The sequence below is a fragment of the Cryptosporidium ubiquitum genome (genome assembly GCF_001865345.1).
Source record: "Cryptosporidium ubiquitum isolate 39726 chromosome Unknown contig_11, whole genome shotgun sequence".
Lineage (NCBI taxonomy): Eukaryota > Apicomplexa > Conoidasida > Eucoccidiorida > Cryptosporidiidae > Cryptosporidium > Cryptosporidium ubiquitum.
Window position 1 is genome coordinate 292,002 of NW_021639812.1, and position 23,089 is coordinate 315,090.

The window sequence follows — 23,089 nt, forward strand, 5'->3', positions numbered from 1 at the left end:
TTGTTTGCATGCAAAGAATGATTCATTGCATTGCAACATATAGTACTTCATATATATACTGTCGGTATACGTTTTCATGCAGGTTTTTTGTTCTAATTTTCTATAGAATACTAAAAAAAAAAGTAAATTATATTAAATTTCACTAAGCTATTTTCTTTCTAATTTAACACAAGGCAAAGAATGATTCTAATTTTTGGCCATGGTCTACACCAATACAATTTTGAGAAGGATAAATACTCTTCAAATAATGATGTAATTTGGCTGCGATTCCATCTATATCCTTGACTCCCAAATCAGTTTTGAATATTTGTGATAGACTCAAAATCTGTTGAGGATTCATCATTTGCAAAATTGTTTCCTTGAGAGAACTAAAATTTCTCCTTATTCTACCAAAGTAAAAATTCCCCACTAACTTCTCTATCGTTCTTCTCCTTACTGCCTCACTTGCTCTAAGCAAAGAGTTATTGTGAGAGTATGTTCCCCAATCAGACTTCTCTGTGTCTATTCCAGAAAATGATTTTCTAAGGACATCAAGCTCTGGGTCATATCTAAAGTGATTAAAAGCTGTTAATAACAAATTGTGTAATGTATTTAGTACTACTGATAGCTTATAAGTATCTTGCTTTATATCCAAGAGATATTTCTTGATTCTTTTTCTCAGAGCTTTATGTGTTGTATGCTTCATCCTATAGAATCTTTGATACCCTCCTTTTCTTACCTTTGGAAGCAAATTGATAGCAAATTCATTTAGTGAAATAATTATTAACATTTGTCTAATTGCCTTCTTTAGGGAATGTGATAACATCTCATATCCAGTAATTCTGACATCTACATGCTGAATTTGAAATATTAAGTCAGAAAACAACTTGAGCATCTCAAATTGTCTCGACCCTCGAATCTTACATTGACATAACGCAAAACTTGAGAAGTCACGTCCTATCAATACAAAGTTCGTTTTTCCTGACTTAAAGAATGGAAGCGTATCTTTTTTATCTAATTTACTTTCATTCATTTTGTCAATTCTTTCATTTGTTTCCTTTAACATTGATGCTTCACTCTCTAATTCGTTTTTATGTTTTTCCAAATCTGCCTTGATTAAAGAATTGAGCTCTTTCAAGTTCTCTATTGTTATTGGAAAGTCCTCCTTCAACATCTGAGCTGGGGCCTTATAGTGCTCATTCATTATCTTGGCTGTATGTTTTGTGTACCTTTTCTTCATATAACTACTAATTGCCTTCGAATTTAGGAAAACAAAATCTCCATTTGTTAAGATTTTCAATTCATTTATTTCTAATTTTGCTGCTGCTGTTTGAATATTTCTTAATTCTGGTCTGAGCTCTACATTAACATTATCTAATGTTGATGTGTATGAATAAAATGCCTTCCTTAATAATCTTCTTGCTCCTTTAAGCTTTCTTCTCTTTTTACTAAAGTGATACCAGTGTCTCAAAGAAGAGAAACAATTATTACCCACTTCTGATACAAAATGGCCATATTTACTACCTTTCAAATCTCTTCCAAGTTCTCTAAATTCATGTAATAGCTGAGATTGAGATACTTTTTGTAAGCTTTGATTCATTTGAGTTATTGCCTTTTGGTTTGCAATCTTATTAAATGCTGATCCAAATATTGTTGAATAATCTTTGATCTTATCACATATATTGGTAGTTTCTCTAATGTAATAGTTTATGGTATCAAAATGGTTAATTAGGCATGATCTGTCTGTATCTACAAATAATTGTTCTGCATTTATCTTGTTTCCTGTCATTCCACTGTTTTTATATAGTTCACTGTTACCAGGGAGAATGCTTGCAAGGGAAGAGTTAACTACAAGTGGAATTAATAATCTGTGGATCGTTATAAACCTTTTATTGGTGTAATTTGCATCATCTAGTAGTGAACTGAGCTTTGAACACATCTTTGAAGCTAAACTAGTCCTCTTAACACTTAAAATTGAACTAAGGTCCTTAATTTGATTCCCAATAAGACCAAAGTTTTTTTCATTGCTTGCTAACTTATTATTAAATATTAAATTCTTTGTTGTTGGGCATGTATTAAGAAATTGAGCATTAAGCTTTGTATCTAGTTTATTGTTTAAAAAGAATTTACCAATTAAATCTAAAAGTGTGGTTGATATTTCTTGGTCCACCTCATATTCAGATAGTCCTTCACTAGAAAGCACCTTCTTGTCACTATTCACTGTGCAAAGTTGAGAATTAGTATCAGCAGCTTTACGGGAATATTCATATAGTTTGGAAGTTTTCATACCAAGTATAATATTCTTTCTATTTACAAAGATTGAGTTGACTGCTTTTAAATTCTCAGGGATTTCCACAATCTTACTAGCATCTTCATCTGACAAATTTAAAAACTCATTATAGTCCATACAGAATTGGTTTAGAGAATCAGTATAAAGTTTTGTTTCTGTTAATATAATGAGCTTCTCATAATTTTTTGACTCAAAATAATGCTCAATCTCTTCCCTAATTTTCTCAACCCCAACAATAATATCATCACAAATACCTTTCAGGGGAGATGTTTTGTTTCTAAACCATTGATTAGCATCTTCGTTTTCTTTAATTCCCCAATTCTTATTCATTAAATCAAGAAAAGTTCTCAATGGGCCCAAAATACCCATATAAGAAATTCCAGAATTGAATTCCATATAATATTCAAATAAGTTATTAATATTAAATATATGGAATAAGAATGCCTCTGGATTTAATGTGTTGTACATTTTTAATTTACTCTGTTTATCTATATTATAAAGCTGTTTGTTCTTGATAGTACTCAAAATATCCGTAATATGGCCAACTCTGGTAGTCATATTAATGTCATAATCAGAGTTTTTATGTTTTTGAATCTCATAGAGTACTTGATCGTTTAGAAATGTGACAAAATCTTCAATTGCCAATTCGCAGTTAATTCCAGGATTTGTTTGGATTAAACAATAAATAACCTGAGATAAATGATCGTCGAATTGCTCCATTTCATTAAATAGTTCATCACCATCAAAGTTTTCATCGTTTATCACTCTATATATGGGACTTAAGAGAAACAATATAATCAGTGCACCCTCATTTTTATGCCGTATTTGAATCCTATCATAGATTGACAACCAAACAAGTGAAAGCGACTCAAATAAAGAAATAACTGGAAATTGTGCAGAAAGCTGTAACATGTTGTCAGAAAATACATAGAAATCACTCTTTGAACGTTTCCTATCCATATTATTAAGATCCTCTACTCCCAACGTACCTCTGTATGGGTCTTTATAGCCAGCCTGATTATCATTTCTCACAAATTGCAAAAAGGCTACTAATATCAAACACACTATGTTAATTCTCCATATTTTTTTCATTTTATTGATTATTTATTCTTTATTCCCACCTTTCTAATCTAATTAACTTTTATTTAGGTGGATGCATGCCCCGTCTATGTCTCCACATGTAAGGGGGGGTCAATTAAATAAAAGGAAAGCAGAGAAAAAAGATGATTAGGGTGAGTTAATATCTACTATTAGAAAATATTTTAGATTTGGTTAATCCCTGGTAGTATTGGCGTATCTCTAGCAAATTCAGTAATTAGAATCGTGTTTTGAGTTTAACAAAACATGAGTTTATGTTTAGAGATGATAAAATTAAATTTTTTTAGCAGGTCAGGTATTAGGCCAGGAAAGCAAATTAACAACAAGGTCAGGCGGGAGACCAGCAGGAAGTATTGCAAAATAGAACTAGATTATCAGAGAGATCAAAACAAAAATAAGCAGGAGAAATCTCTGAAATGTGATTCTACAAGCAAGAAAACAAACGGATGTGTATTGAAAATCCAGCCATAACGAATAACTCCCAGAATCATCTTGGCACTTCTCACTTCATGGAACAGAAAAATGGAATATTTAATTATATTTAAATAATCAGTCATATCAAAAAACTCGGATTATAATTTTAGCACGAGGAAGAGTCTAATAGTATACAACTAGACTAAGGTTTGATTATATCTTCTTTAGAAATCTTAGGTTTAATATCGGTATCAAGGATCTGAGAAAGCTGATCTGCTGTTCTCTTAGTGAAGTTCATATTAGGTATTTGATTAAGCCAGGGGAGTTTTTTAAGATCAAATCTAGGTGGAATCTCAATGGACATTCCTGAAATATACTCAGGGGGTATGATAGCATGGATATTAGGAAATTCCTTATCCAATTCATTCATAGGGTAGAATCTGAAAGGGTAGAAGTTATCGGTAAGATTAGGACATGTTCCTCCATAAGATTCTTCAAGTTGTTCATGAGAGACCATATTGACCATCTCGTCAGAGTAAGATTCGTCAATAAATCTAATCTTTCTAATAGAAGATCCTGGAATTGCAGCAACCAAAGCATTGCTGACAACGTTGATAAACTTTGGACAGTTAACAATGAACATCCTGTAAAGCCTCATTCTATAGCGTGTATTAACAAGAGAAAGGACTGACTTAAGGACTTGAATAGGGAGATCAGTTATTCCTTTGCCAGCGAGGTCAATGATTACATTCCAGTTCTCAACTCTACCTGCAATCTGAAGGTATCTAAGAAAAAACTCCAAACAAAAGCATAAAAGTTTTTGAATTCGTTCAATCTCGCCAACAAACAGATCAAGTTTTGCAAGTTTGACAATAAGGATCGGTCTGTACTTTATATCCCTTCCATGCCAGTAAATAGCTCCAATTTTAAGGTCGTCTATCACGTCTTTTTCAGTTATTGGAAGTTCCTTGATTCTAAATTCATGGTTATTTGCCATAATCTCCAAAGCCGTTTGGACGTGAAAACGAGAAGAAGCCAAAAACCTCAATCCCTGAACCCAAACAGAGTGAGGAAATTTATGGCCATGATTTTTAGCGCATTTTCTCAGTTTTGCTAGATAAAGCTGCTCGTCATCAGAGAGAATTTGGTTTAAGTAGATATATCTAATATCATCTTCAATTATATCGCTTTCAGTTGGTTCATGTAACAAGCAACTCAAGGTAATGGAAAAGGGGTTTAAAGCGGAATATACTTCTACTCCCCCATTCCCCTGATTTAGCTTAGAAGAGCCGCTGGGGATAGCTATGGAAGGACTCTTTATTATTTCAGAATTCCCAAAACTTTCTAGAGGTTGAGGTAAACTGTTCATCTTTCTGTCCGGAAGATTCCTGGTGGAAACTGAATCAAGCTCTTCAACTAGTTCCATGTCAGATTCTTCCAATGCAGATGCAAAAGATATACTTTCAGACTCCGAGTGTGATTTTTCCAAAATTGATGCATCCTTAAACGCATCTATTATTTCGGAAATACGTTCTTCCTCTTTGCTTAAACATGCTTCTACAGCTTCACCAGAATCCTGGTCTGCCATTTTGCTTCTTTTAACCAATTCTATTAATTTCTTCAGACAAAGTTCTTTATTGTTTTGTGTGAAAATACTCACATAATTAATTGGCGCCTTCAAATTTTGACACAAAACTAACACATAAAAAAGGTTGAACGAAAAATTTGTCTTAGGCTTCAAGGGCAGCTTATTGACAACAAGATTTAGTTAATTATTACTTCTATATTACCTAATTCTTAATATTTTTACCTTCTCTTAAAAAATCTTCAAAATTAGTCATTAACATAAAGTGCTCATTTTTATAGTGGGATTGTAGTTGGCGCCAAAAATAATAGGATCTAAATTTTTGGTGAGCGAGAACTAGGAAAATTGAAAAACTCCGAAAAGTTAAGAAATACAAAAAATAAATCAATTTTCTAATGATCAGGACAACTGTTAGTGTGCTTGGCTGATTTACTGAAAGTCAGAAAGTCAGGCGCATTTTTTCTTCTGTTTGGTTATTTAAATAGATCTTTGTTATTCGTACAAAAGATTAAACAACCAAATGGCAACGAATAAAAAGAGCTGGAAGAGGAATGCTAACTTTAGGTTGCTTATCCAACTTTTTCCTGCTTTTCTTTTTTGGATTATCCTCAGTTCTGGGAAAGCTCTATCATCTATTAACGGAAACGGAAAACCTAATGCAAATGAAATAGTGCATTTCACTCAAAGAAAATACCCCAAAATCGAAAGAGATTCTACAGATAGTGCGTTTAAAACTGACCAGTCAATTTTAGCTAATTCCCTTACTTTTCAAGACCATGGAACAATTCCAGGTATTCAGTTCAACCCCCCTACTGCAAATGATCAATCAACCGAAAATTCTTACGGTTCTTCACTTCTCCCCAAATCTCTAGATTCTATGAAAGTAGTATCTAGCTATTATCCAACACAAAAAAAACTAGATCTTAGACAATTTCAAAAAAATAAACATCCAGGAGGTGATAATCGCGAATACAATTCTCTAATACTTGATAGATTTTTATCTCATGTCAATTCAGTTCCTTTTGATGCCCAAAGTGAAGACAATTCCCTTTCAGTTGCGCCTTTCTCTTCTAATTCAAACAACCCAGATCTATTATTCTCTCAACTGGATATGGAATATGCGAGTAAAAAACAAGAATTAAAAGGTCTTTCGGATTATAAATCCAATATAGTATCAGAAAACATTTACCAGCCACCACAGTTACTTCAAAATTCTCACGATTCTGTTTCAAAACAAGCTCAAACGCCAACCCCAGGGTCTCTTTCATCAATTCCTCCAACACCCCTTTCACCAACATTTTCAATAAATTCACAACCTGTACGATCTCCTTCGCCACCTCCACCACCTCCACCACCTCCTCTCCCTGAACAATTCTCAATAGGTGCTCAAAAACATCAAAGACTTGATCCTTTGTTCGAACCTATAGATAAAAAGAAACAAGATAGCTTCATTAACGACCTGGTAAAAATTAAGCTAGTCTCAGACGTCATTCCAGCTCCATTTAGAAAAAATGATCAAAAGTATGAATTTGAATTTGCCCGTTCAAAGTACCAAAATCTAAACAATTATAGAATGAAGAACCTCGCAATAACCAGGGAGAAATTTAGAGAAAATCATGTAAAGCTGGACGAAAAAGCCTCTGAAGAACAAGATCAAAAACAGAATCAAAGCCAGAATCAGAATGCCTCTCTCTCTAAAAAGGCCGAAGAAGATGATATTGAGATGCAACCACTGCCTCTCGGCCCTCCTATCCCAGGTACTGAACCCGGAATAGAGGGTTTATCTCACATTATTCCAATGGATAAAGTACCTTTAAGACCTCAAAAGCGTCAGGATGAGTGGGATTGTATTACCTCCCAGGTTGAAAGAGACAAAACCACCTGGAAGGTTGAAAGAGGCAAAATGAGGTTTAACTATATTCCAAAATTCAGTGAGATTAGTCCCTCTCTCTTTCCTTTGAGCGGAGATGCGAAGAGCCTGTATCAAAACTGTATTTCAGCATTGAGAACTTTGGAAAACAGGCAAATTATCACTTCCCCTTCAAACGATGAAGTCGAGTCAGAGTTTCTCAGAACCACCTTTTGCATATCTGCTGCAGTATACTGTTACACAGAAACCGCCTTGGGAGATCCCGAACTTCAGTTGTACTGGAACCGTGAGGTAAGAGCAATTACTGATTCTTTAGTTGCAAGAGACCCAAATGTAGATCTCCTTCAAGTTGTAGGAGAAAGTTTGGCTTCGAACTCTGAATCCCGTGTTGGATCATCTGGAATTTCCTCCTTTGATCGTTTGCCAAACTTCATGCCTCAACGAATGCCAAATCAAAGCTTCTCTCTTGTCCCCACTAAATTGGAAGAGTGCCCATCCAGAAACCGCAAGGCTAACCAGGAAGAAAATGATTATGAGGGTGGTCTTGCCGCTGCCTTATCAACAAATATTAATGAAGTCGTTGTTGACGATCCTGAGATCTGGACGATGTGGAGAGCTATCATTACACAACAAGATAGAGATCTAAATATGAATTTGAAGAGGTTTAAGATTTTCTCAAAAGATTTCCCCACAAAGTTTAGTTCTGACACAAAACCAAAGAAAATGAGTGAGCTGCGTAATTTGTGTGTGGATCTAATAAAGGAAGGAATTAGAGAGAATCCTCCAAGATATGAGCTTTTGCCCATGGCGAAACCAAATGAGGAGCAAGTTCTAAATGAATTCTGTAATTATTCCGCAGACTATTACTTTGGGAATAGACAGTGGAGTTACATTTTTGAATTTTCTTCCAACTCACCGTTTAAAATGCCCTCAAATACGACAATTGTTTATGGCTTACCAAAATACAGACCATATGCCCCTTTCAGATACTTTGCAGCTGAAACATTCAATGAAATGAGGATTAACTGTTGCTCAGTTATTTACGACCTTTTCTTGAGCAAAGTATTCCCTCATATATCCACAAGCTATTATAAAGACAAGGGAACCTCTATGGATAAGTCTAAATTGGAGCGTTTTTGTCATGAGGCAGCCAGAAAGTACTTTAATAAGGACATCTCAGATTTTGATTCAAGATTAAAGAATGTGGGTTACTTTGACTTTACAAGCTATAAATCAAGAGTAACAAACTATAAGGAAGTAAGTTACCAATCCCTATTATTTGAAGGTGCACAAGACTTGGAAAGTACCCCTGGTTACTTCTCTGTAGGGAGCATAGATAACAATTTGAGTTACACCCCCAGGTTTCCAAATTTGAAGCCCACCAGAGTCTGTTTTTCGCAATGGAAAGCAATTCTGGATCAAAATAAAGAGGATCTTAAAAATAATGTAGAAACCCCAACACACTTGCCTGAAGCAATTCCTAATGAATGGAATATGCCTCAGTTCTCTCGAGCAACTTTTAGGATAGCTTGCTTCAGAATAATACGTAAGCTATATAGAGAAGGGAGTGTTTCAGTAAGGTCCAGTGTTCTGAAGCCAATCAGCACTGAACAAAATATGGAGAAAATTCTCTCTGAATTCTGTTTGGAATCTTCTAAAAGATACTTTGATGGGCTAAACACGGATTATTCAATGGAGAACCTTCTTCAGATTCAGACAGACACAGAGTCTCAGTGGAACTCAGTGGTAGAAGCTGTAATGAGGCTTCAGGAGAGCAAAAAGAGCACCACAATATATTGGATTTACCCAGTTCCTCCTGAAAGTTATGTTTTAAGTTCATTTAGATACAATGTGAACCCTTCTCCAGAAGATGAGGAAGAAGAGGAGAAAATTAAGAAAAGCTTCTGGAGATCCAGGGAAGGAGAGGTGGGTTATGAAACTAGGTGTATAGAGTCATTGAAGTTCTACATTACAAAAAGGGAAGAGGAATTAATGAAGATGGAAGTTGATACAAATGATATGGCTTTGGTTGAATTGGCAATAAGGAAAGTTTGTGAGGAGGCTGCAGACACGTTCTTTGGAGCAATTGAGTGGATTTGGATGTATAAACTTTCAAATGTGGACAATATTAACAAGTATGCAACCTGGATTCCAGCAGTGACAGGCTTGCCTAGGCGAAGACCAATCAGCTCCTTATTAAATTATAAAGGGACAGGAAACATTGTACAATTTAGAGACTACTGCTTTGCATTCATCTGGACTCTATGGAAATCAGGAAATGAGCCGGATCTAAGAATTTCTGGAAAGTTATATTCTTCAGGAGAGGGAAACTTGGTGGAGCAAAAGGTTCAGCTTGAAAGGTGGTGTACTCATGTCGCAAACGAAGCCTATAACTCTGGATATAAGCTTTCTAAAGAGCAGAAGAAGAAAGAAGGTATCGTAGACCTTGGGCCTAGAATGGACCCTCAAACTTCTCTCTCTGCGGTAGAGCATAATAACAAGACGGAACAGGAAAATAGCCAAGTGAAAGAAGGAGAAACCGTTGTTTTCTCACTCGGAGATGCATCCTCACAGTGGAAAATGATCCTTTCACAAGTCGAAGTGGATAGAAGACGTAACATCAGAAGAGTTATCTGGCTTCCAGAATATGCTGAAATTAAGGAATATTTTCCTGGGTCAGTGGAAAGGCGACATTTTGTACCTGCATGCATACAGATATTGCATGGATTGAGTGAAAAAGGACTTTTGGAGTGGGGAACAGTCTCTCCAGAGTACCAAGGAGTAATAGCAAGAGAATTTTGTTCAGATGCTTTCATGAATGGGTATGAACAAAAGGATGACAGTTCGAATCCTATTTCTGCACTTTATGGAGAAAGACAAGAAAATAGAGAATTACTGATTGAATTCTTAAAATTTATGCACAAAAACAAGATGAACATAAGAAAGTGGATTCTTTTTTACTTGAATGAAAACTTGAATCTTGAATACGCTATAACCTGGGCCTTAAACGAGGATAACTGGGGTTATTTGAGTGACTACTTTCAGCAGGCACAAATTCACGAGCCTGATAACTTTAATCAGCTTTTCGAAGAAGTTAGAGAGAGAGTGAGACAGATGGGAGGCTTTTTAGATGCTGGGGAAGATGAATATTTCTCTAATAATATAAATTCTAGAGAAAATTTGTGGAAGGCAATATACAATCAGATGCATATAGATTTATTGCTGGGAAGGCAACAGAGAATTTCAAATCTTCCGTTGAGTCCTCCAGACATTTGGCTGGGCTCAAGAAGCCCAGAAGAGTTTGTGCCGGATTGTAAAAGAGTGATAACAATGTTGCAAGGGCAAACGAACCCCGAATTACCTTCAAGCAAAGAACTAACATTAAAGGAAATTCTTACTGCAGTTAGAGTTTTTGGAAGTGGTGACAAAGACGAATCTGAGATACTTGATTCATATTGTAAGGATGTATTTCTACATATTTCTGACAAAAAGGGGCTTTCCATTTTTAAAGGTAGTGGATTTAGTTATCCTGGAGCAATTCTAGAATTCGAGAGAAATAGGCAATGGGGAGTTATCGCAAATTTGGCAACCAAGTATTCCAAACTTCAGCAAAGAGATATTGAAGGTAAAATCGGTCCTGTTTCCAGGATTGATAAAATACCAGGGTTTGTACGCCACACTATATTCCAGGGAAGTTATGATATGGAGGAATTCCTGTCTCAGTGTGAGATTGCTCTTCAAACTTTGGCAACAGACATTAACATTCCATCGAATCAAAAAGTTGTCTTTCCTGATCTACAAAAGAATGAAAATGTTGAAGATATTATAAAGGAGTATTGTAGAACTGCGTCTGAATACGTTTTCCAAGAAAAGATGGACCACGCTTTGAACGAAGATGCAATCGACGAAGTTGCTGTTTTAAATGATCTGGACAATGTTAGCAGAAGATTCAGGTTAAGAAATCCACTTGGTCTAGACTACAAAAAGCGTTGGAATAGTATCATAGATCTTGCTAAAAAGAGAATTGATGAAGAAAAATACCTAAGGATGAATAGAGTGCTTGGAATAGATTCAGCATGGCTTAAAAACGTCTATCCCGAGATTGCAGGACAAGATCTAAAGAATGCCTTTGATTCGAAGGATAATAATCATCTTGCAAGCTTTATTTTAGTTTCTTATGAACTATTTTCTGCGATAATGCTTGGAAAGGAAGGAAATGAAAAATCTAACAAAGACAAATTTCAGTTCATTTCTAGAAAAACTCTACTTCAGTTTTGTAGAGATGTCTGTTACAAGTATTTTACCGACGAGGCAAGAGGTGACGTAAACTACTCTAATCAAGATAAATCAGCCACAGAATATGCACTGATTCTTGACATGATTGCAACAAGACCTAGGATTGGACCTGATCCAAGAGACCCATTATACGAGCTTTACCCTGAGCAGGGCGAAGAGGTCCCTGAACTAAACAGTTTTAATATGGACCAGTACATCACTTCTAGATGGGAAATATATAAAAAAGACTTTGAAGACGATAATTTCAGGAATAGTATGCGCAAAAATATCATGGATAGTCTCAACTCCGCTGAAATCAATCTTCTTAATCCTAAAAGCGGAAAACCTGGCTCTATTAAAAATAATGTTGTTTGGGCGCCAACCGCTCCATACCCTTGGAAACACCACATTGCAAATAAAAATATACCGTCAGAAAATATGCATGACTCATACAGTGGCACTATTTTGGCGGGTAAAACTTTGGAGCATATGAAGTCTATTTTTGGAGGAAATATTGCAGACGTTGCCAAAACTACAATTATTCCGAAGATTCCAAACCTAAATTCTGAAAGTCAAAATAGCAAACCTGTCAACCAGAACGGTGGCGATTCTACTAAGAATATTGGTGGAAGTGGACGAATTCTACCTTTAGGAGATTATGGGGAGACCGCCAAGGTCAAAAGGATCAAGGTTGGAACCAGAGGTGGGAAAGTAGTTAATAGCAAAAAAGTGGATCACACAGAAGATAAATTTGATCAGATAGAGAGAGAATATAAAGAATTGGTTTCTAATAATTTAATTTCTCAAGGCACTGGAGGAACTGAAGGTGAAAATGAAGAGGAAAACATTATAAAGGGCATAAAACCTAGAAACAGAAGCAATCCTGACAGAATTCCACAACAGTCAAAAAGAAAGACAAGGCCTAGCAGAGAAAAAAGCGGTCCTTCTTCAGATGCTTCAATTTCAGAAGGTACTCCTGAAAAAAGCTCAAAAAAAAATGCTATAACTAAAGAGGAGTTGGCAAGTTCTAGACTGGCCGATAGGGAATGGACAGTAATTTCTCAATTAGGAAAGCTTTTGCCCGCAAGTGAGGGGTCAAATTTGGTAGCAGGGATTCCAATAGAAAGACCGAAGGATTTATATCCAAAATCTATGGGAAATGTAAGAGCAATGACAGAAGCTTGTTTCTCTGTTATTTCTAATGCAAAATTCAGAGCAATTTCAGGTACCCGAATCTCTGGGAAAACAAAAGAGGAGCGAAAACACAATGCTAACTTCTATTGTAGGAAAGCAGCCGAAGCCTATTACGAATCTATAGATGGAGATTTTATCCCGCCGGAAAGCCTTAAAACCCTACCAGGATTCCAAGGATTATATAGTCCAATTGGGAAGTCTAAGGCCACTAGAGGAAGAGGTAGCCGTGTCTTCTTGGGAGAGAGCTCCAAGAACCCAATGGGTAAGGAGGTAGGTCTGAAACCTTTACATAAGGAATCTGCCAGAATTAGAAAATCTTTTGGGCCAGTTGTTGGTTCTTATGGACTAAACACTCATATGCACAATCAATCTAACTCTTTACAAAATACTTATAAAAAAATGACAGGAGATGAATCCATAGTTATGGGTGGATTTGCTTTAAATGCTAAGATCTCCGGAGTAAAAAGGAACATTATCGCAGATTCTGGGAATCATATCAGGGAGAAACTTGTTTTGAGCCCTGGAGACGACTTGCTAACAGATCCCGACTATTACAATGATATGAAAGTTACAAATAGTCAAGATAGTTATGTAGAAATGAGGCCATCAAAGGGACTTGGATCAGGGATTCCAAAACCTGGAAAACTACACAAAAAGAGTAAAGATGGAAATCCAAAGGTTTACCATATTCAGCCAAGGGCAGATCCAAAGGAAGAGAGAAAGATAAAAGCTCAACTAGTTAATCAGCTCAATCAATTCTCAAAAGTCGCCCAACCAGTGAATAGAAATCACTTTAGAAATAAATAATTTATGATCCAGATAATGGTAGAAAAGATTAATTTCTTCCAAATATCTAATTATACAAAATATTCACACTAGATTTTGACTTATGTTGTATCATTGCATGTAATTACAAGAAACATACGAGTGGATTGGATCGGAAGTCCCTTGGTCTGATTTATAATGGATATAGTACCATCGCATCTTGCCAAAATGATACTTGACAATGAGTTATTAATAGTTCTGGGGAATGCTTCAGCTACGGCAATTTCTTGCCCATATCTAACCCGTCTATTCCTAGTAATCGTTTTAGAGAAGTGAATTACAACAGGCTCTGCTGCAAAGTATGCAGCAAATATGGAAGTCTTAATTTCAAGTGGTACATAGGTTTCAGGGCGTATCTTGTTCCCATCGTAATTAGAGTTCATAATACCCTCGTTCGATGTCATTTCCTGTATAAACAGCTTTCTTGGTGCTTGAAAATTCGCTGATGTTGAATTGGGCTGGTTATTAGGATTTGAGCCAAATAATAAATATTCATAATTATCAATTTGATTCTGAGATGCAGGTGTCTGACTTTCTTTTGATTTCTCTTCCTTTTTTTTCTTTTGCCTTCGGATATATTTTGACCACCAATACTTGATCTTACTCTCACTTTTCTCCTTTTGGCTTTCAGCCTCTTTTTCTGGTCTCAACTTATTTTTACTGGATTTTTTTTGAGAGTGTTCATGTTTGCCAGATTCATCCAATCTATTAGATGATTCAGAGATCATCTCTTTAGCCTCCTTCCTGTTCACATAATGGTAAACACCAAATCTAATGGCACTACTTGTCATTTTTGACACGGAATTCAATAGAAACTCTTTACTCTCAAAGGGGTCCACTGGTTCAGAGTCGTCAGAAGCTATATGTAACCTGTAGTATTCATCGTCAGATGCTTCCAATTTCCCTAAATTTGATAGATTTAAAGGTTATTTTCCCTTGCGATTCTGTTTTCACGTAGCTTACCTTTCCCCCATATTGTTTTAGTTCCAAAATTAATGGGGATTCGAAGACCCGAACAATAGAGCTCCTCACAAATCCAGTCAGAAAGAGCAGGCCAGGACCTTTGGATTTGCCTCAGCGAGCTTTCTTCCGTATCTCCATACTGACGAGAAGCCTTTCAAAAATTACGGAATTATTTGATTTCTTAGCGCATTTGTTTGCATGCAAAACTCACCTCCATTTGAAAAATAAGTAATTGTAACAGTAAAAAAGCAAGATACATTTCTATCAAATAGTTTTAAAATAAATTAACTATAAATCTAATTCATTATGAGTATTCTTGGAAATAAGTAATGGCCCTGTCCTTCTTTGGCTGAAAAAGCATTTCGGGACTGTAAAAATAGTCAACCAAAATGAAATGGCGCTAAATAAGTGTGGGGAAGGTAAATTATAAATAAAATAAGAGTCAGATAGAGGGAGATTGAAATTTACTTGTTGATAAAAACATAAGGATTAAAAGTTGATTATAGTTTAGTTGTTAGTTTTTACTGGAATATTTATTTATTGGTTTAGGATAATATATTGAGTTTCAGTGAAGAATTGAAGATGAGTGAGATAGGGGAAAAAGTGGAACTTCATATTTACGACTTAAGTAATGGAATGGCTTCCCAGTTATCTCCAATGCTTTTAGGAAGGACAATTGAAGCAATTTATCACACAGGAGTGTTAGTTTATGGGTATGAGTATTTTTATGGGGGCGGAATAGTTTGCGTCAGACCAGAAGAAATTACCAGGCTGTATGGATTAAAGCCAATTAGAACATTAACATTGGGAGCCACAAGAAAAACTCAGATAGAACTAAATGGCCACTTGGAATCAATTTCCAATGAATTCAATAGCGAAAAGTATGACCTTTTAAATCACAACTGTAATCATTTTTCAGATAATATAGTTAAGTTTTTGCTAGGTGAAGGTATTCCCTCTTATATTCTAGATTTGCCAAATGAGGTTATGAGAACTCCTTTTGGTTCAATGATTCTTCCTATGCTCCAAAAAGCTCAGAAGAGTCAGGCAATCCGTTCAGTTGCAAATGTTTGGAACACAAACGGCATCAACCCCTCAAACGTGATAAACAAAACTGCAGAAGAGTTTAGTTATTTGAGTTCAGGGTCAAGCTCCACAGGAATTAATCATACCAGCAACCACTCTAGATCATCAGGATCTTCAGAAGGAACATCTGAGCTGTCAAAAAAATTAAATATTGTTTCTAACAAATACGGTTGGCAGTGCCAACAAGTTTTAGAAACATTGGAAACGATACTGTTCAATATTATAAGCAATCCAAATGATTTGAGATACAGAAGTATTAAGTCTACAAGCAATACGCTAAAGAATGTATTAATGAGTATAGATGAAGGCCTTGAGTTACTTTTCTTGATTGGTTTCCGTGAGAAGTATGTGGAAGATCAGCTTAGATATGAAATCCAACTAAGCCAACCACTAAGCAGAGAAGATAAAGAGCATCTAGAGGTTCAGATTAGCTTGGTTAGACACACCTTATACTCTTTAGGGATGGCGAGAGAGCAAGGAACTCAAAAGTCAACATATTCAAAGTCCGAATCAAATACTTGTGAATCTGGAAGTCCGATCGACTATGTAAAGCTACTAGCAGACGTCAAAGAAATGGGATTCGAGGACAACAAAAAAATATTAGAAATTCTACATAAGACTAAAGGAGACATCACCCGCACCGTGTCCATTCTGCTAGATGAACAAAACGAAAGTGGCAAAGGAATCAACACCCAGAATATACAGAAATAAGAAATGTCTTTTCTGTTAGATTCTAGTAATATTTAGAAACCCAAAGTACAACAATTTAAACAGGTTGCAAACATATTCAGTTTAGTCCAAATAAATTGTTCACTTCCTCTAACTATATATTCTTCATAATATTCCGCTTCGTATTTGCATTATTTTATAGTAATTAATATGTTGGCGCCTCTAATTTTTAAAAGTGGTACCAGCCTGGGGGGCAACCATATTTGGCGCCAAGTAGACATGCCCGAGGGATAAAGCAAAAGAATACGAAAGAGGCGAAAGAACCAAGTTACAATTAAATTAGCTAGGAAACAGGACTCATTGACAAACATGTTGAATATTCTGAAAGTTGGTGATAACCAAACAATTGCGCAGATAGAGTCTGCAGACGCGTCATTCATAGTTGGAACCGGAGGAAGAACAAGAAGAAAGCTCGCAGCTGTTTCCGGGACCTCCATTACGATTATTCAGGATGACAGTAAGACAGCCAGAGTTGAGATAAATGGAGATGCAGCGTCTCGCGAAAAGGCTTATCTATATCTCAAGTATTTAGTACAGCAGAAACATGGTCCAGTTACCATTGATGTTACACCGGATTCAAGGGATGACCTTACAATAGTTAATGTACCAGCTCTTTGTGTTGGATATATAACAGGAAAGAAAGGTCAAGGACTTAGAGCAATAGAGGAGGATTCTGGTACTTTGATGTTCTTCAGTAGGCCAGAGGAAGAGTGCCCTACTGACAGCACCCCCCCCAATAATGGAGTCCCAATGAGCAATGGCAATAGTCAATCACAATATATTTTGGCAATATTTGGAGTTGCTAGAAATAGAAGGGCTGCAGAACTGAGGGTTATGTGTTATATTGAGCAAAAAATCAATGGACATTTTACGAAAGATTTGAAAGCGGAGTCACATGATAATATCGAGGACTTGGCCACAGATATTGTCCATATTGAGACAGAAGATCTCAGCTATGCTGTAGGGAAGGAAGGGAATACAAGAAGGAGACTTTGCGCATCCAGTGGGGCAATTATTGAATATGTAGGAAACTTTGCATTTATTCATGGAGACTTAAGCGAGAGAAAGCGCGCCAAGGAATACTTGTCATGGCTTATTGCCCAGAGAACATCAACTGTCTCCGTTGACACGAGGGCTAGAGAAGATGTAACTGTTGTTTCAATTCCGCAAAACGTGATAGGATACGTGACCGGCGCAAAGGGAAGCTTTTTAAGACGTGTTGAGGATGAAACAGGAACCTTTATATTTATTGATGAAAATAAAGGAAATGTCCTTGAAAGAGTTCTGATTTTCTCTAGATCAGCTTTCGGCCGTCAGAAGGCCAGGGACTTTATTGAACGCAGAATGTATGAGAAGTTGTGTGGTTATGCAGATAACAAGAATTTCCAACCCAATGGTAACGGACTCTCAGGGCGAAATATGAACGGTATCCGCAAGACTAATGGCCCTTCCATAAATAACTCGCACTTTGATCACCCAATGAAAGGCAATTTTGGTGCCATTCCAAATACATTTCTTTCTCAACCTGGAATTGGTGGGTTCGGGGCCCCAAATATGGGATTAGGAAGAAGACCGAGAACTAGAGGTGGAGCGCCAGATCACCACATTTCTGACAAATCCAATGGGAAACCTGCGGGGCTCTATGGCGGTAATTTGGTCCCCTTTGGTCTTAGTAATGGCGCCCTTTTTTAAGGTTGATGCGACGTGGGGGATAATAATCGATACTTGGGCAGGCTCGAAAGTTATTGTAAATTTTGGTCCAAAAAGAAGTTTCCGTCGATAATAACACTAGTAGGATTTAGAGGTTGATTTAAGACAGCTTTTAAGAGAGGGGAACCTTTTAACATGGTGGGTTCTTCCAAGATCAGAACGGCAGCAGCATTAGTAGGGGGTGTGGCAGTAATTGGTGCCCTTTTGTACTATTTATTCCGAGATGACTCTTCTGAAAATAAGGATGAGTCTAAAACTTTAGTTCAAGCTACAGTAACAGACGATATACCGGAGAATCCTGTAAAAGGATCGCTTGATACTTTTACTAGAGAAGACATGTTATTGTTGCTTAATGAGATTCTAGAGAGCCAAAACTCTTTAAAAAAAATAATGCGCTCTTTAACTGGAGACTTCATTGCAGATCCCCCAAAATCTCTTCAGGATTGTTATGACAAAGTTAAAGATGCGTCTCCTCAAGACCCGTTAGATAAGAGGAAAATTTCTCTAGTGGACTTTGACCGTTTGGTAGAACGTTTTTATAATGACGAGGGTATAAGTAGCGCAATAGAAAAGATCATGGGGATTCACGGGCCAACTTCTATGACGGAACGAGCAGGAAATATAAGTAGTGAACAGCTCATAAAAGTTAATGAATTCATGTTAAAAGAACTAAGGGAATTCGTAGACCAATACATTTTTATAGCTAATAAAGATCAATTTGATGTTAAAACCTTAACTATTGCCGCACAGGTTTGGGTAGGCTCTAAAGTTGAGAAACAGTTTAACTTGAGTTCTGACGAAATTGAAGCCGCAATGCTGCTTCATTCACAAACTCTTCGTAATGATCCGGATTTTGGACGAATTAGTTTCCAAATGCAGGCTACTATGGAGCAGCTGCTTGGTTCTCCTGCACCAGCAAACCTTCCTTTTTCAATATGATTTGATTATATATTAGAAATCCTGTTTCTAAGATTGTTTATCACATTACTTTAGAAATATAATTGATTATCATTACTATATTTTCTTCTATATCTTACTTTACATTCAGCTTACTAACTTGTTTTGGTGTTTATTATTGTGATTTTATGTTCAATTCCGATGTATTTATATGATTTGGAGGATTCGGATTTTCTTATTTATTTTAGAAAAGAGTCGGGCTGTCTCTAGGGACCCTGATGGGATTTTTAAGCTACGATTAGATTAATTTTCTTTTTTGACAAAATACTCATTTGTACACTAGCCTTTCTGATTTTAGGCGGATTCTATACCTATGATCATAAAGTTAGAAAACCTTAAGTATGCTGTTTACTTTCAAATAAAGGTAATTTTCACAATAGTATAGAAAAAAGGCATTAGAAGAAAGTTAATATATAATTAGTAATTTATAAGAGAAAATGACTTTTTTAATTGACATTTTAGAGAAATATGTGTATAATTCTGTTTGCAGTTTACGTCATATATTTTACTGAATTATATTCATGCAGATAGATTTTTATCGTGGCATGCAATAGTATGCAAAATTAATTCAAAAAAGTCGTGAGAAAACTTTTCTCCATCGCAAAGTTTGGATTCACTAAGTATTTTACGAAGGTTTGAGCGATAATAAATCAATTTTTCAGTATCATTTGCAAGGTTTGAAGCAACTCTAATAAAGTCGTTTTTATTACTTACAATGAGTTCCTTTAGGTTCAAATGGGTTAGAATAGACTTTCCAACATTTTGAGAATGGAACGAAGAAATTTCCGTATATATATCTGAAGAATCTACTTGGGAATTTTCGGATTGATCAATACTTAAAGTAATTATTGGGACTCCCATAAAAATACATTCAAATGTTGTTGTTGTTCCAGTATATGGAAAGGTATCTAAAGAAATATCAACATCATTGTAAAGCTCGAGATGTGTGTAGTAGGAGCTGTTTAAAGGGATTAAAGAAATTCTATGAGGCTCTACATTGTATTTTGATTTGAAAATTTCAAGATAAAAATTACAACAAGATTGTGAGCTAAATGCCTTGGATTTCAGTAGCAAGTGGCTCTTAGGGATGTTTTTCAGGACTTCTCCCCATAGATCTATTGTTAAGGGATGTAATTTAGTAACTCTGTTGAACGAACCAAAAGTGATAAATCCATTTTTTTTGAAAGGAAGTTCAGATATTGGTGGGTGCTGAATCTTTGGTAATGTATAACATAGAAAGCAATTTGGAAGGTAAATTAATTTCTCAGAGTATCTTTGTTTTGAATTAACAGGATCAGCTATCTTGTCAGTAATACGATAATCAATGTGTCTTAGCCCAGTAGTATTTGGATATCCTACCCAAGAGATTTGAATTGGAGAATTTTTTAGAGCAAATAAAGACAAACAATTATTGACAGTATGGCCACTCAAGTCAAAGAGAATATGGATTTTGTCAGCTCGAATAAGTTTTGAAGTACACTCTAGATCTTTCCCATGTATATTTCTCCAATTTTCACTAGAAACTAGCTCCTTGAAATAGCATGAATAATAGTCATGATGGGGAGAATTGTCATATATGAAAATATTCAATTTAATTTTTGAGACATGTGTTGTGCTATAATTTGTGATTGCATCTTTTGAAAAATTCTCAATTAAAAATTTTATGGGAGCTAAAATGAAGAAAGCCACTGCATGATGAAAATATTCCGCACCAACAAAACCTATATTAATCAATTCCGTTTCTGAGATTGACTTTATATCTGGAATCTTTGGAATAGGAATTAACTTATCAAGACGATCTTTGATTTCCTTGTGCATTTCGATGAATTTGTTTCCCCATTCCAATGATAAATCATACATATCTCGGTAATTAACGTAATAATCAGAATTATTTATCCAAATGGGAGGTTCACAAACATATGACTGTGGTGTAGAGCTGATATCTAGGCATAGACTTTTGTCAGAATGCTTTAAGTTATTAATTATTAATTCGATGGAATTTTTTCTTACATTTCCAATGATTTTTTGATTTTTTAATGGTATAAAATAATTCAGAATATATAATAAATTCTGGAAAGCCATGTTGTGGTTAGGATCTAGGTTTAGAGCTACTAAAAAACAGTTTTTAGCCATCAAAAAGTTTCCACAGTCTCTATAAAGTACTCCAAGATTATTATATACATCAGGAACACCCTGATCAATTTCTAAGCACTTTTTAAAATATTCAAAGGATTCATCAATCTTACCAATATTACCATATAAAGCTGCAATAACATTCAATGTATTAATGCAGTTTGGATTAATTTGGTTTATCCTTTCGTAGCATAAGATTGCCTGATCAATAAATCCTAGCCTTCTAAGAATCACCCCAAAACTATCATAAGCATTCACATTCATAGGATTAAAGTGGATTGAAAGCTTAAAGCACCAAATTGCCTTTTCCTCCTTGCCTAATTCGTAATATATCACCCCCAAGTCACTATAAACTTCTGAAGATTGTGGAATATATAATATTACTTTTTTTAAAATGGACTTTACCAAACTCAATTCAGAATTGTTTTTTCTGGCTTCAATTGCTCTACAATAAAGCAACTTCCCTAAATAGAATCTAAAATCATCATTAAATGGATTTTTTTCCAGTAATTTTTCCATGATATTAATGCTTGGATCAGCATTCACATCTATTTCAAAGTAAAGTCTGGATAATGTATATCCAATTTCATAATTAATAAAGTTTTTGTTCAATTCAAAACATTCTTGTAGCAAATTTTTGCACCTGGAATAAACTTCTAAATTTTTGGGAGCTCCAATTATAATGCTTGATAAAGGTGATTGGTTCAGATCTATTCCATTCAAGGATAATATTGACCTAACCATACAATGTATAATATGCGGATAAAATAAATAAAGTTTTGCAAAGTACTGATGGGATTTATTTGTTAGAGACTCTGGCTCATTTGCTTTGAATAATAGTAAAATGGCTTCTTTGAGACAATCTAACAATCTATCGATATCTGGATAATTCTTTGCGATATAATTTAATGCAACATAAGCATCATCATAATTCTTAAGAGAAATTTGTATAATTCCGAACGATAAAACTTGTATAATTAGTTCAGTAACTATATTCGAATGTTTTACAAAATCCTCATTGTTAATTGATTCAATCTTGGCTATCTTGCAACGAATACAATTCTGGACCATTTCCAGTAAAAATGAGTTAACCTTATTTAGTTTTACCAATTTAATACTGGAAATTTGAAGCTGAGTCTTAGTAAATATCATTCCTATAAAGTAAATCAAGCCTTCCACTTCAGACTCTTCCAACTTTTGTGCGCCTGAAAGTCTTCTTAAACAATTATCACAAATATGATTTTTTAAATTAATACAGATTTTTTGAAAGGATTTAATATCTTTCAAAAGTTCAATTAAAATTGTACTCACTGCATTTGTATGACTCTCACTCAATAAGTATTTTTCAATCCCCTCTATTACCCATTTTTTGAAATTAATCGAACCATTAAGCTCAGAATTATCACAAAAACAAAATATAGTCACATCTTCATCCGTTTCTGAAATTGTATTTGTAATTTCAACATCTTCCAACATAATTAATTCTTAATATTAATCTATATATGCTAACATTATATAATTTAAGCTTTCAGTCCACAGTTATTAAGAGAAAATGGCAAACAATGGTGGCTAATAAATGCAATATAAAATACCGCATAAACTTTAGCACTCAAGACCCTAAAAAAAGGTCAATCTAGAAATGAATATTTAAAGGTAGAAAACTTGAATAAGCCCATATTTTTAAATCTCTAGATAATAAACTAATATTTCTCATTTCAATATTTTGATCAAAGCTATTTTTGATATAACAAGTTTTGATTATTAAGAATGTGCATAAAAGATACAAGTAATTATACAGAAAGGAATGCGAGTAGCGGTAAAATTTTTTACATTAATGCTAAAATAGTTTTTTCCAAGCCAAAATTCTACATGAGCTTAGAAAAAACATTCTTGATTCAAAGTTAAAAAATAATCATTAAGGTTTTGGCGCCAATATCAATAAATTATTTTTTACTTTGAACAAATAATGCCATTAAGGACA

At 35.1% G+C, this 23,089-nt stretch overlaps 8 protein-coding genes across 8 annotated transcripts; 4 read left to right on the top strand and 4 right to left on the bottom strand.

Annotated features, from left to right (window-relative positions):
- Window positions 1–163: 163 nt before the first annotated feature.
- Window positions 164–3,361, bottom strand: cubi_00119 (uncharacterized protein; the record flags this gene model as incomplete). The annotated part of the gene is made up of 1 exon (XM_029017133.1): window positions 164–3,361. The coding sequence occupies one exon, from the start codon at window positions 3,359–3,361 to the stop codon at window positions 164–166; it is 3,198 nt and encodes a 1,065-aa protein (XP_028875712.1).
- Window positions 3,362–3,983: 622 nt separating this feature from the next.
- On the bottom strand, window positions 3,984–5,369 carry cubi_00120 (uncharacterized protein; the record flags this gene model as incomplete). Its single annotated transcript, XM_029017134.1, has 1 exon — window positions 3,984–5,369. The coding sequence occupies one exon, from the start codon at window positions 5,367–5,369 to the stop codon at window positions 3,984–3,986; it is 1,386 nt and encodes a 461-aa protein (XP_028875713.1).
- Window positions 5,370–5,886: 517 nt separating this feature from the next.
- cubi_00121 (uncharacterized protein) lies at window positions 5,887–13,512 on the top strand (the record flags this gene model as incomplete). The annotated part of the gene is made up of 1 exon (XM_029017135.1): window positions 5,887–13,512. The coding sequence occupies one exon, from the start codon at window positions 5,887–5,889 to the stop codon at window positions 13,510–13,512; it is 7,626 nt and encodes a 2,541-aa protein (XP_028875714.1).
- Window positions 13,513–13,592: 80 nt separating this feature from the next.
- On the bottom strand, window positions 13,593–14,710 carry cubi_00122 (uncharacterized protein; the record flags this gene model as incomplete). Its single annotated transcript, XM_029017136.1, has 3 exons — window positions 13,593–14,434; window positions 14,494–14,644; window positions 14,705–14,710. The coding sequence occupies 3 exons, from the start codon at window positions 14,708–14,710 to the stop codon at window positions 13,593–13,595; spliced, it is 999 nt and encodes a 332-aa protein (XP_028875715.1).
- A 365-nt stretch (window positions 14,711–15,075) lies between these two features.
- Window positions 15,076–16,290, top strand: cubi_00123 (uncharacterized protein; the record flags this gene model as incomplete). The annotated part of the gene is made up of 1 exon (XM_029017137.1): window positions 15,076–16,290. The coding sequence occupies one exon, from the start codon at window positions 15,076–15,078 to the stop codon at window positions 16,288–16,290; it is 1,215 nt and encodes a 404-aa protein (XP_028875716.1).
- Window positions 16,291–16,617: 327 nt separating this feature from the next.
- cubi_00124 (uncharacterized protein) lies at window positions 16,618–18,000 on the top strand (the record flags this gene model as incomplete). The annotated part of the gene is made up of 1 exon (XM_029017138.1): window positions 16,618–18,000. The coding sequence occupies one exon, from the start codon at window positions 16,618–16,620 to the stop codon at window positions 17,998–18,000; it is 1,383 nt and encodes a 460-aa protein (XP_028875717.1).
- Window positions 18,001–18,153: 153 nt separating this feature from the next.
- Window positions 18,154–18,957, top strand: cubi_00125 (uncharacterized protein; the record flags this gene model as incomplete). Its single annotated transcript, XM_029017139.1, has 1 exon — window positions 18,154–18,957. The coding sequence occupies one exon, from the start codon at window positions 18,154–18,156 to the stop codon at window positions 18,955–18,957; it is 804 nt and encodes a 267-aa protein (XP_028875718.1).
- A 537-nt stretch (window positions 18,958–19,494) lies between these two features.
- On the bottom strand, window positions 19,495–22,584 carry cubi_00126 (uncharacterized protein; the record flags this gene model as incomplete). The annotated part of the gene is made up of 1 exon (XM_029017140.1): window positions 19,495–22,584. One exon carries the CDS (start codon window positions 22,582–22,584, stop codon window positions 19,495–19,497), a length of 3,090 nt encoding a protein of 1,029 aa, XP_028875719.1.
- Between the last annotated feature and the right edge of the window lie 505 nt (window positions 22,585–23,089).